Raw genomic sequence first — 11,978 nt, forward strand, 5'->3', positions numbered from 1 at the left:
AATAGTTTACATCCACGCGGTGGCACTGATAGATTATACCTGTCCTGAAAATCAGGTGGCAGAGGATTATTACAAGTGAAGCAAATAGTTGAAGAAGAAAAACATGCACTGGCTGATATTATTTAAAAGAAAGTCAAGAACATCTATTAATCGAAGTAAAGAACAAAAATCTACTGAAGGCCCAACAGACGAAACAAGAATACAGAAAAGATGTGATAAAATCAAGAATGGAGAGTTGGCAGAATAAAGCATTGCATGGTCAATTTCTGGAAAAAATAAAAGATAAAGTGGACAGTGAAAAAACTTGGTTATGGTTAACAACAGGTACATTGAAGAAAGAAACAGAGTCACTAATCCTGGCTGCACAAGAACAAGCTATCCGAACAAATGCCATTAAGGCCAAAATAGAAAAATCCTCTGATGATGCCAAATGCAGACTCTGCAAAGAAGTTGATGAAACTGTTGACCACATACTCAGCTGCTGTAAAAAAAATTGCGCAGACTGATTATAAATTGCGGCACAATTCAGTAGCACAAATGATCCACTGGAATTTGTGCAACAATAAACTGGTGGGAACATAAGCCTGAAAAAGTCACCGAAAATCAGATGGTCAATATCCTATGGGATTTTCATATACAAACAGACAAAATACTGGCGTATAACACACCAGACATCACACTGGTTGAGAAAAATAAGGTTACAATCATAGACATCGTAATACCAGGTGATAGCAGGGTCGATGAGAAGAAACATGAAAAAATCGCGAAATACCAGGACCTAAAAATTGAAATTCAACGATTATGGCACAAACCAGCAGGGATAATTCCAGTGGTAATCGGCACACTGGGTGCTATTCCAAAAGCACTGGAATTACATTTAAAACAGTTAAAACTTGACAAAATCACCATCAGTCAAATGCAAAAAGCTGCACTGCTTGGATCTGCACGTATATTACAAAAATACGTTACAATGTCCTAGGCCCCTGGGTGGGGCCCGACTAGTAATCAATGCCAAATCCGGCGAAACAACTGGCCGCTGTGATACAATTGAATAACAATAACAACAACAATAATAATAATGCTTTGCACTCTAAATCATGCTTTGCACAGTAAAAGTGATGTTGACCAATTATATCTACCAAGAGCAGAAGGTGGTCAAGGACTCCCACAAGTAAAGAAGACTGTGGAAGAAGAAAGACACATCTTGAATGACTACCTCCAGAAAAGTGAAGAACCAATGATTAAGGAAGTAAATAAAGGAGGCCTTTTGAAGACAACTAAGTTGAAAGCTGTAAACAAGAAATAAGTAATTAAGAAGCGAGCTGAAAATTGGAAAAGCAAAGCTATGCATGGCCAATACTTGAAAAGTATTAAAGGCAAAGCTGACCAAAAGCTAACTTGGAAATGGTTAAGATCAGTAGTACTGAAAAAAGAAACAGAAAGCTTAGTTTTGGCAGCTCAGGAACAAGCCTTAGCCACAAATTATATGAAGGTAAAAATTCAGCATGTTACCACCAATAACAAATGTTGGCTCTGTAATGAGAAAGATGAAACAGTCGACCATTTGATCAGTGGGTGCAGCAAAATTTTACAAACTGACTACCTACAACACCATGACTGAGTTGCTAAGATAATTCACTGGAAATTGTGCCAGAAGTTTGGATTTGAGTACAGCAAAAACAACTGGGAACATCAGGTTGAGAAGGTTCTAGAGAATGAAAAAGTCAAGATCTTGTGGGATTTCAGAATTCAGACTGACAGGCACTTGGCATACAACACACCTGACATAGCAATAGTTGAAAAGAAAAAAATGGTTGGTTCATTGACATTGCAATACCTTGGGATGCACGAATTGAAAATAAGCAGCAAGAAAAAAATCACAAAGTACCGGGACTTGCAAATTGAAGTTGAGCGACTGTGGAAAAAGAAATTGAGTGTTGTCCTGATTGTAATTGGAGCCCCTAGACTCTCGTGTGCCCTGACAAATGGCTCCGCGTGCCACTTGTGGCACGCGTGCCATAGATTCGCCATCACGGCCCTAGAGCAATATCTAAAGGGCTACCTCTCTATTTGGAAATTCTAAATTTATCGGACTTGAACATTCTGACTCTATAAAAAACCACCCTACTTGAAACAGCTTATATCCTCTGACGTTACCTTAACAGTTCCTAGGTCCTTGGTTAGGACTCGAGCTGTTGAGCTACCAACCAGCCCCAAAGGCTGTGAATCTCACCAAAAATTAACATAATAATAATAATCCCATATTTGATCTCTTAATATATATTGTTCCTTATTTTATTCATAAGTCTTTACTGTCTTCTGCTTCTTCTCTTGTTTTATTTGTTGATTTATCTGTTCCATCTTTTCCTCTGGTCCTTCTATTATCTCCTCTATTTCCTGTGTTTTATGCTCTTTATTCATTGTCCTTTGTTGAACATTTTCTGATTTCCCCACAATGTCTTACATTAAGTCTTTTATCTCCCTGTGGTTCTTATTCAACATATCATAAGTACTTTGGAGCATCAACACCATTTCTTTTTGAAACCCATTCATCTCCCCCTGATGCAATATCTTGCCTTATTTTGATAGTCCAAATATTGCTCACTAGCCTGTCAGTAGTCTGTCACTGCCCCAAAGTCTCAATTGTCTATGACCTAAAAAGCCATTTTAGAAACCATTTGCTCAGTCCTAGCATTGCTCCTTTGGAGAATGCAGTAATTATAGTTCTTTGCATCCCACAGTTAGTCACTTAGTTTCATTTAGGTAATATAGGAAAATTTCCAAATGTCTTCTTAAGTTCACTCTGTAAATTGAGTCATAGATCCTGGCATTTAAAAGTCACTTTCTTTAGATGTCTTCCATAATCTCACAGTTAAACCTCCAATAACCATGTATTAGACAGATATAATAATAATAATAATAATAATAATAATAATAATAATAATAATAATAATAATAATAATAATAATAATAATAATAATAATAATAATAATAATAATAATAATTTTATTTGATTAGCCGCACCCTCTCCCGAAGGACTCGGGGCGGCGTACAATCAATACAGATAAAGACAAACATACATACATAAAGAACAGAGACATATACATGTGCATGGAGGAGGTTGACTCATAAGTGAAAGACAATTAAAAACACAATTTAAAATCCCATTAAATAAAATTACTGAATTAAAAACCCATCAGGAGCGTTATGAAGTTATGGTTGAGCCAGGCCAGCTATTTGGAAAAGGTGGGTCTTGAGCTTGACACGGAAGGAGCGGAGGTCAGTAGTGGTCCTAATATCTGGGGGGAGGTCATTCCACAGGGCTGGGCCCGCCACAGAGAAGGCTCTGCTCCTAGGCGCCGCCCCATGGCACTGTCTGGTGGACGGCACCTGGAGAAGTCCCTCTCTGTGTGAGCGGATGGGTCGTAGGGATGTATGGGGCAGAATACGATCCCGCAGGTAACTAGGTCCTGAGCCATGGAGCGCTTTAAAGATCGTGATCAAGACCTTGAAACGCACCCGATAGACCACAGGAAGCCAGTGCAGCTCGCGCAGGAGAGGTGTCACATGGGAGTACTTAGTACTCCCCATAATCACCCGCGCGGCCGCATTCTGGACCAACTGCAGTCTCCGAGTGCATTTCAAGGGAAGCCCCATGTAGAGAGCGTTACAGTAGTCCAGGCGAGACGTCACCAGCGCATGGGTGACTGTGCGTAGGGCGTCCCGGTCCAATAGGGGGCGCAATTGGCGCACCAGGCGAACCTGGTGGAACGCCCCCCTGGCCACGGCTGTCACATGTTCATTCATGGACAGCCTGGCATCCAGGAGGACGCCCAAATTGCGCGCCTGCTCCACGGGGGCGAGTTGAATGCCCCCAATGGCCAGAGATGGAATTATCTGGTTGAACCGGGGGGCCGGAACCCACAGCCACTCCGTCTTGGAAGGGTTGAGCCTGAGTCGGTTGTCATCCATCCAGACCCGTACGGCTTCCACACACTGGGACATCACTTCGACGGCCTCGTTGGGGTGGTTCGGGGTGGAGATGTACAGCTGAGTATCATCAGCGTACAGATGATATCCCACCCCGAAACCACGGATGATCTCACCCAGCGGCTTCATATATGTGTTGAACAGGAGTGGCGAGAGGACCGACCCCTGTGGCACCCCACAAGTAAGGGGGCTTAGGGTCGACCTCTGCTCCCCTGCCAACACACGTTGCGTCCGGCCAGAGAGGTAGGAGCCGAACCACCGCAAAACGGTGCCCCGGACCCCCAACCCCTCCAGTCGGTGCAACAGGATACCATGGTCGATGGTATCAAAAGCCGCCGAGAGGTCTAATAGGACCAGGATAGAGGAACAACCCCTATCTCTGGTCCTCCAGAGATCATCTACCAACGCGACCAAGGCCGTCTCTGTGCTGTGCCCGGGGCGAAAGCCGGACTGGCGTGGGTCTAGATAATCATTCTCCTCCAGATGTCGTGGGAACTGAGAAGCCACCACACTCTCTACAACCTTCGCCAAAAAGGGAAGGTTGGAGACAGGACGATAATTGGCCAGCTCCGTAGGGTCCAGGGAAGGCTTCTTGAGCAAGGGTCTCACCACCGCCTCTTTCAAGGCGGCCGGGAGAGACCCCTCACCCAGCGAAGCGTTCACTAGGCCCAGGAGCCAGTCGCGTGTAACCTCCCAGGATGCCAGTACAAGCCAGGAGGGACACAGGTCCAGTAAACATGTGGTAGGTCGCAGTCGTCCACGCAATCTGTCCAAATCCTCGATGACAACCAAGTCAAACTCCTCCCAAAAAGGTTTCTCAAGACTCGCCACTGGCGTCTCGACTGGGCCACTGAAGGGGATCCAATCCTTCCGGATTTGAGCGACTTTATCCTGCAGGTATTTCCCAAACTCCTCTGCCCTACCCTGTAGAGGGGCCTCCCGCGGCCTCTGAAACAGAAGGGAGCGGGACACCCGAAACAGGGCGGCAGGGCGGTTCTCTGCAGATGCAATGAGAGCGGCACAATATTGGCGTTTGGCCGTTCTCAATGCCACTAGGTACGTCCTTAAATGGGCTCGTACCTGTGCTCGGTCAAATTCGGATCGGGAGGATCTCCAACGACTCTCTAGGCATCTCTTGCGGCACTTCATCACCCTTAGCTCCTCGGTAAACCAAGGAGCCATGGTGGATCGTTGCCGCCGGAGAGGCCGCAAAGGCGCCACCCGGTTCAAGGCCCCAGTAGTCGCATTATTCCACGCGGCCACCAGGTCCTCTACCTGAGGGCGGGTCAGGGCTGCAGGAGGTGGCCCAAGCTCCGTCTGGAACCTATCTTCTATCACTAGAAGTTTGGGGGTCTCAACCGCCACCAATGCGATCAGCTCGAGGAGCTCAGGCAGGGTCGCTGATGTATGGCGGGGAGCCAGGTATACTATCAGCAGGCCCAACTGCCTCCCAGTGCCCCATTTCACAACAAGGGATTCACATCCGGACGTCTGTGGCACAGTGGACTCCCTCGGCTCTAAGTCCTCCCGGATAATCACTGCTACCCCACCGCCCCTTCCCCGGGCCCGGGGCTGGTGAAATGCTTGGTAACCTGGTGGGCACATTTCCACGAGGGGTAAACCTCCCTCGTGGCCCTGTTCTATAGAACAGTAGATAGCACAGCAATCCTCCAGGTGTTATTTATTTCCACTTTTACCCCCTTTTTCTTATTAGTACTTCCCAAGGTTATAGGATTTAATATATATTCCATTCACTAGTAGATGCAGCCTTCAGTTTAAATTTTAATGTTGCCCAAAATCTGATAGGTGTTTATTTTTTTTTATTTTTTTTTTGCAAATAGTCAATATTCAGACAAGTAATTCCAGCATTTTAAAATGCCTTACCAAAATATTGCCAATAAAGTTTAAAAATCCAATCTTTCTATATTTTAAAGATTTTGCACTCTCTCTTTAGTTCCTTCTCTTTCAGGTCTATTATTTTTCTCTCTGTAATTATTCGCTGCTTTGACAAGCATTTCAAAGTCTCCATTCAGGCTTTATTTTTTGGGGGGTTAGGTTCTAGGTTAAAAAAAAGAATCACCTCACACAGTTTCAATCACTGTTCATTTACACCGCTTCAGTACATTCTTTGTTTCTTCGGCTGCCCCAGCTTCAGGGCAGCCATAATGGTTGCCTCTTCTTTTTGTCCTTGGATGAGAGGGAATACCTAGGTCCAGCTGGAGAGCTGTTGCTCTCCACAACCCGCAGAGTGTCCCTCCTTTCTTTGTCACCCTACAGGGTGACTTTAGCCCCATGGGGCTCCCCTCCAACAAGGAGGATTCAGCACGTAATTGTGGAGCCCTGCTCCTCACGTCCGATCTCATCGCAACATCAAACCCGAAGTCTCCAATGTTACTTGTTGAAGATGCTCTTAATGCAAGCTGCAATTAACTTGCGTTTCTAAGGAATTGAACATAGAATTCCTGTATACTCATGAAACTATAGAAACAGAACTTTATTAGAATCTCAAAAAATAATGAGGCTTGTCCATGGAGAAAATCAAGAGGAAAATGCTCTGAATAAATGTCTGCCATTCACCAAAATATCCAATGTTCTTAATGTTAAACTATATAGATGCAGAGGTTTTCTTAGTATGTATCATTTATCATTTTGTTGTTTGAGCTTATGCACCAGAGACAAATTCCTAGTGTGTCCCATCACATTTGGCCAATAAAGAATATTCTTTTCTTTTCTATTCTATTCCTTATTCTACTCTATTCCTTATTCTACTCTATTCTTATTTTTATTCCACTTCATTCCATTCCATTGTATTTCTACTTCATTCCATTCTACTTGATTCCATTCCATTCCACTCCACTCCACTCCACTCCACTCTACTCCATTCCATGTTACTCTTTTTAATTTGAGATCTGATCTCCCAGAGTTTGATTTGTATTATAATTCTTTTATTTGGCTTTCATTGTTTTGTGGTGACATATGGCATTCGCTATTCAACCTTGAATATCTTTCTTTGAGATCTTCCATTTGATTTCTCCCTTTCCCGTCCAACAGGTTGCTACATTTCCCTAGAGCCCATTCAGTCTTGCATTGATTCTGTCTTCATACTTTCCCATCTCCGGGAGAGGGGGCGGTCTATAAGTGTGAATAATAAATAAATAAATAAATAAATCTCAAAGATTCTTTTCCAATTATTAATTCTACTAAAGCTACTCCTTCACTTATGACCCCAATTGAACCTAAAATTTCTGTTGCTAAGTGAGACAGTTGCTAAGTGAGTTTTGCTTTTACAACCTTTCCGGCCACAGTTGTTAAGAGAATCACGGCAGTTTTCCCATTAGGAACACAGTTGTAAAATGAATTCAGGTTCCCCATTGACTTTGCTTGACAGAAGGTAGCAAAAAGTGATCACACATGACTCCAGGACACTGCAGCTGTCATAAATATGAACTAGTTGCTAAGAATCCAAATTTGGATCATGTGACCATGGGCATGCTGTAACAGTTATAAGTGTGAAAAATGGTAATATTTTTCAGTGCCTTTGAAACTTTGAATGGCGACCGAATGAATGGTGGTAAGTTGAGGCCTATCTGTACTGTAAACCTTCAGTCTCTCTGGCTCTGCTGACATTTCTAAATAGGCCTTCCCATCCTTGCTCTGTAGGTAGCAGCACTTGGAGAACGATTTCTATAATTTTACATAGCAGTGATGGCGAACCTATGACATGCATGCCAGAGGTGGCATGCAGAGCCCTCTCTGTGGCCATGCGTGCCATCCACCAGCTGTTCTTCTGGTTTCCCGCACTCATAGGCGCACTGGCAAGCTGGTCTTCGTGAGCACCAGAGGGCCAGAAAACTTTTTAAAAATGGCCTGAAAAATGCCAAAAACAGGCCGTTTTTTTCGGGCCTTTATTCGGGTCTTTCTCAGGCCAGGTTTTTTGGCCAGTTTTGGCCCCAAAACAGCAGAAAACCCACTTGAAAAAGACAAGAAAAAAAGCCCCAAAAGCAGGCATACGCGCACTGGCCAGCTAGTCTTCATGTTTCTGGTGCTCTGGCACACACATGCACATGCATGCACTTAGGTTCCGGTTTGGGCATTCGATGCCGAAAAGGTTCACTATCACTGCTATATATATTCAATACAATACAATACAATACAATACAATACAATACAATACAATACAATACAATACAATATCAGAGTTGGAAGGCACCTTGGAGGTCTTCTAGGCAGGAAACCCTATACCGTTTCAGACAGATGGCTATCCAACATCTTCTTAAAGCCTTCCAGTGTTGGGGCATTCACAACTTCTGGAGGCAAGCTGTTCCCCTGATTAATTGTTCTCACTGTCAGGAAGTTTCTCCTCAGTTCTAAGTTGCTTCTCTCCTTGATTAGTTTCCACCCATTGCTTCTTGTTCTACCCTCAGGTGCCTTGGAGAATAGTTTGACTCCCTCTTCTTTGTGGCAACCCCTGAGATATTGGAACAATGCTATCATGTCTCCCCTAGTCTTTCTTTTCATTGAACTAGACATACCCAGTTCCTGCAACCGTTCTTCATATGTTTTAGTCTCCAGTATCCTAATCATCTTTGTTGCTCTTCTCTGCACTCTTTCTAGAGTCTCCACATCTTTTCTACATCGTAGCAACCAAAACTGAATGCAAAAACTGAATATAAACATATGAAGAATGGTTACAGGAACTGGGCATGGCTAGTCTAGTGAAGAGAAGGACCAGGGGAGACCTGATTGCAGTCTTCCAATACTTGAGGGGCTATCACAGAGAGGAGGGAGTCAACCTATTCTCCAAAGCACCTGAGGGTAGGACAAGAAGCAATGAGTGGAAACTAATCAAGGAGAGAAGCAACTTAGAACTAAGGAGGAATTTCCTGACAGTTAGAACAATTAATCAGTGGAACAGCTTGTCTCCAGAAGTTGTGAATGCACCAACACTGCAGGTTTTTAAGAAGAAATTGGACAATCATCTGTCTTAAATGTTGTAGGGGCTCCTACTTGGGCTGGGGGTTAAATGACCTACAAGTTCCCTTCCAATTCTGTTATTCTATTTTATATGACCATCATCCTCCAGAAAGATTGAATTATAACTGAAAGGTTGAATTATAACTGCCAAAATTCCCTCAAAATGTGGAACTTGCCTTCCAAGATATGTTGATGGGCTCCTTGTTTGGGAATCTTGTCTTAATAAACAATTAACTATCATTACATTTTTATTAAATTTAATAAGGGGAAATCTAAAAGAAAATTAGGGGGATCCCCTTCTCCCACCCCCCCAAGCTGTGATAAAATGTCTTCTGCTTTCCTTCTTCCCACAGATTGCAGAAGATCCTTGGGGAATCTCCACCCATTGCCCGCATGGACATCCAGCTCCCCATAATTTCTGATGAGTTTAAATTTCAAGTATGGAGGAAGATGTTCCGTGCAATAATGCCAGGTAGAGGCCACCACTTGCAGGATAAGGTGACATGTGGATTTTTTAAAAAAGAAGTTGGCCCTTTGTATCCTTTTGAATGCAAGAATTGAATGCAATTTACCTCACCCCAGTCTATATATTGCCATTACAGTACAGGTTATTATAGCCCATCACCAGGGGTAGTAGTCACTTACTTTCACTACCAGTTCACAAATGTGAGTGCATGACTTTCCACACATGCACTTTGGCTTGAAAACATGCCTAAATAGGACGGCAGAGAACTGGGGTGGGTGGGAAAGCCCACCCGCGATTTCCACTACCATTTCGGGTGAACTGGTCCGAACCGGCTGAATACTACCTCTTCCTGTCACATGACACAACATGGTAACATCTCTGCTCTGAGTGCTAAAGAGAAGGTGTATTTTCTAAAGATAAAGTGTTCAGGTAATCCTCAATATCCAACACAATTTCTGACCAAAATTTCTGTTGCTAAGCAAGATAGAGATTCAATGAGTTTTCCTCCATTTTACAACCTTTCCACAGTTGTTAAGTAAATCACCAGTTGTTAAGTTAGGAATACAGTTGTTAAATGAACCTGGCTTCGCCATTGACTTTGCTTGCTAGGTCGCAAAAAGTGTCCATATGACACGATCCCAGAATACTGCAACCATCATAAATATGAGCCAAACATCTGAATATTGATCATGTGACTGCAGGGATACTGCAACAGTTGTGTGAAAAATAGTGATTAGTCACTTTTTTTCAGGACCATTGAAATCTCAAACGGTCACTAAATGAATGGTTGTTAATTCAAGGATTACCTGTAGTCAGTATATTTGTTATTCAGCTCTATCCTTTCTAAAATTGAGTTAATAGTTTGTTGGGAAGGCTTAATTCAAAAATAAGAGAGAGCGAGGCAAATATTTTGCAGAGGGTATAAGATTGGGCAGCAACTTCTTTTTTTTATTTCAAGTTTTTTTTAATTTTTTACAAATATATTGAATCAATGCGTGAACCGTGTGGCACCTGGATGTCATACATTCTAATATAAGTAAGACTAATAAAGTTCTTCACAGGGTCCCCCTCTTTGCTTCACCCCCTCTACAGGATGGTTTTGGCTCCTCTTGGAGTCCACCAGCAAGAAGTCAGGACAGGGGAACGGAGCCCCGTTTTCCTGTGTCTGATATTGATGTGATGTCAACCAGAAGTCCATAAAAACAACTTCTAATGATTTCACAATGAACTATCTTTGCATGTTAAGGAATGAATAATTCAGAATGAATGATTGTGAACATTCTTATGCTATTTAAAAAAAAACATGGATTAAATCACCCATTGATTAAATCATCTCCACGAAAGGGGGGGGGGGAGTCCTTATTTTCACATTGTGGCTAATCTTGCCTTCTTTTTGTCCTTCTGAAGCTTTGGAGAACCTGACCTTTGACCCAGCCACTGCCCAAGCCAACCTTTTGGTGTCCGAAGATGGGAAAAGAGTGGAATGTGTCGAACATAAACAAGCCGTGAGCCTGGATGACCCACAACGGTTTGACAAGTCCAACTGCCTGGTCTCACACCAGAGCTTCTCACAAGGAGAACACTACTGGGAGGTGACAGTAGAAGACAAGCCCCGTTGGGCTGTGGGCCTCATCTCAGCTGAAACTGGACGCAAGGGTCGCCTTCATGCCACCCCGTCCAATGGCTTCTGGCTGGTGGGTTGCAAGGAAGGCAAGAGCTACGAGGCCTATGTGGAGCACAAAGAACCCCGGTCTCTGAAGCTGGAGGGAAAGCCCAGCCGAGTTGGCATCTACCTGAGCTTCGATGATGGCCTCCTGGCCTTCTATGATGCCAGTGATGAAGACAATCTGGTCCAGCTCTTTGCTTTCCATGAGCGTTTTACAGGCACGGTTTACCCCTTCTTTGATGTCTGTTGGCATGATAAGGGCAAGAACAGCCAGCCTTTAATCATCTACACCCCAGAGTCATAGGAGCGATAACTAACCATGATCTGGTATCTTTTAGACCTGGCTTCCTCTTAATGTGCTGAGACTGCATCGCCTAGCATCCTAAAATTCAAAACAATTGTAATCCCAATGGCTCTGGAGGACACCAGATGAGCAAAGGCTGCTATAAACCAGCTCATTCATATATATATACACAGACATACATATGCTGGTTTTGTTGTATTCGGGTCTTTTCCCGTGTAAGATTGTGATTGTCTTTGCAACGTTTCGGCAAGATCTCACCTGCCATCTTCAAGCTTGGGCTTAAAATGGGAACGGAGCTGCTATCTTACAGAAAGACGGCAGCTCCGTTCCCATTTTAAGCCCAAGCTTGAAGATGGCAGGTGAGATCTTGCCGAAACATTGCAAAGACAATCTCAATCTTACACGGGAAAAGACGCGAATACAACAAAACCAGCATACCTACACCCGTGAAAATCTACGAAAATCTACTACACACACACACACATACATACTGTGAACATGCATACACTATATATATATATATATATATATATATATATATATATATATATATATATATATATATATATATATATATA

General features: G+C 43.2%; 1 protein-coding gene across 1 annotated transcript in view; it reads left to right on the forward strand.

Moving 5' to 3' along the window:
* Nucleotides 1-11,687, forward strand: part of TRIM72 (tripartite motif containing 72) — a 32,614-nt gene extending 20,927 nt beyond the window's left edge. Inside the window, exons 6-7 of the mRNA XM_081933818.1 lie at nt 9,318-9,436; nt 10,838-11,687. Of these exons, the coding sequence (XP_081789944.1) occupies nt 9,318-9,436; nt 10,838-11,400 (682 nt within the window). The 3' untranslated portion in view covers nt 11,401-11,687. The remainder of the gene's footprint in view (nt 1-9,317; nt 9,437-10,837) is intronic.
* Nucleotides 11,688-11,978: the final 291 nt, after the last annotated feature.

This window comes from Natrix helvetica (assembly GCF_964273705.1).
Source record: "Natrix helvetica genome assembly, chromosome: Z".
NCBI lineage: Eukaryota > Metazoa > Chordata > Lepidosauria > Squamata > Natricidae > Natrix > Natrix helvetica.